The 1,372-nt window shown below is 44.2% G+C and overlaps 1 protein-coding gene across 1 annotated transcript; it reads right to left on the bottom strand.

Annotated features, from left to right (window-relative positions):
• Positions 1–293: 293 nt before the first annotated feature.
• On the bottom strand, positions 294–1,024 carry LOC125547454. The gene has a single exon (XM_048711318.1). It carries the CDS (start codon positions 932–934, stop codon positions 392–394), a length of 543 nt encoding a protein of 180 aa, XP_048567275.1. The 5' UTR covers positions 935–1,024; the 3' UTR covers positions 294–391.
• Between the last annotated feature and the right edge of the window lie 348 nt (positions 1,025–1,372).

Raw genomic sequence — 1,372 nt, forward strand, 5'->3', positions numbered from 1 at the left:
CGCCTCTGGGCAGGAAACGAAGCGATCAAACAAACTAGCAGACATCGCCGCTAGCCTCCGTCTTAGAACAATTTTAGTATCGGTTGTTATGGGGTAACTGTCTTACTGTGTGGGATCACAAGATCAAAAAGGAAGGAACCCATGTCCTCATGTACTAGGATATACGTGGGAGGTTTGCCGATACGTCATCTAGCCAACTCGAAACACAAGCTATCATGCTTGGTCGCTTTTGGAACCAAAGTAGTACTAGAGTTACCGAGTTGGTAAGATTGACATTCTATGTGGTACTAAGCTCAATAATAATTCACAATAACATCAATGACCGAACATGTTGCTAGATGACAATCTGATTAATTATTGACGGGAGCTTGTACATATGATCAAAAATTGATCACTTGTGGATAAGCAGGGCAATGAGTTCGCCTGCGACGCCACATCGCTCTGTCATCTCGCGATCTATGTTTGTCACTGGGGATTTCTTCTCCATCCCCTTAAACGCATTCTCGCAATGATCACCAACGCCCTTGATATCCGACACGAGACTCGACGCGGTAATGTAGTCCCCATCATGAAGGAGAGTGCGGACGTCGACCTCGAGTTCGTTGCCCGCGAATTGATAGGACCAGAGGCAGACGTTTAACACGCCCCCCTCTGGCGTGCCCTTCTTTTTCTTGGCTAGGTCATCGATGACCTTGGCGTTGTGGTTGGCGGTGTCAACGGCGATCTTCACCGCGATGTTGGCAAGTTCCAACTCAGTGGAGGCATAGGTACTCTTTGGATCTATGTGCAGCATGGACATGCACAACAAGGCATTCTTGGTCTTGTTGCAAGTCCGGGCAAAAAAGCTGGCGTCGGCATCGGCGACAGAGATTCCGAAGGACATGATGCCGAGAATAATGAAAACCATGGCTACAGATGTTGCTCGGTTCGCCATTGCAACTTTCAGTTTGCACCTACCTAGGTGTCGTTGCTATCTCGGTGATTCTTTCTTCTATATGTAAAGGTACACACACGAGAAAATCCTTATGATATGACCCGCCTAAATGATTGTATGATTGTATATTTATTGTTCTCGCTAGATCAAATGTCATATCAAATCAAATCAATCAAATCAAACCGAATCAAATCAAATCAAATCAAATCAAATCAGATCTTTCCCTATAATATATATAATAATAAAGCAATTATCGCCTCTACCGCTCACCGTAGTGACACTTTTGCTAAAATCCCCCTGTGTTTCTCAATAATACAACCCACAGTCCTTTTTAAAGTGGATAATCTGAGAAAACGTTTCGTTCTTACACAAAGGACCCTGCATTTTTTAGTATTCAACCTGCAGTCCTTTTAAACGCATTGGCTCCTTCGATCAACC

This window comes from Triticum urartu, chromosome 3 (genome assembly GCF_003073215.2).
Source record: "Triticum urartu cultivar G1812 chromosome 3, Tu2.1, whole genome shotgun sequence".
NCBI lineage: Eukaryota > Viridiplantae > Streptophyta > Magnoliopsida > Poales > Poaceae > Triticum > Triticum urartu.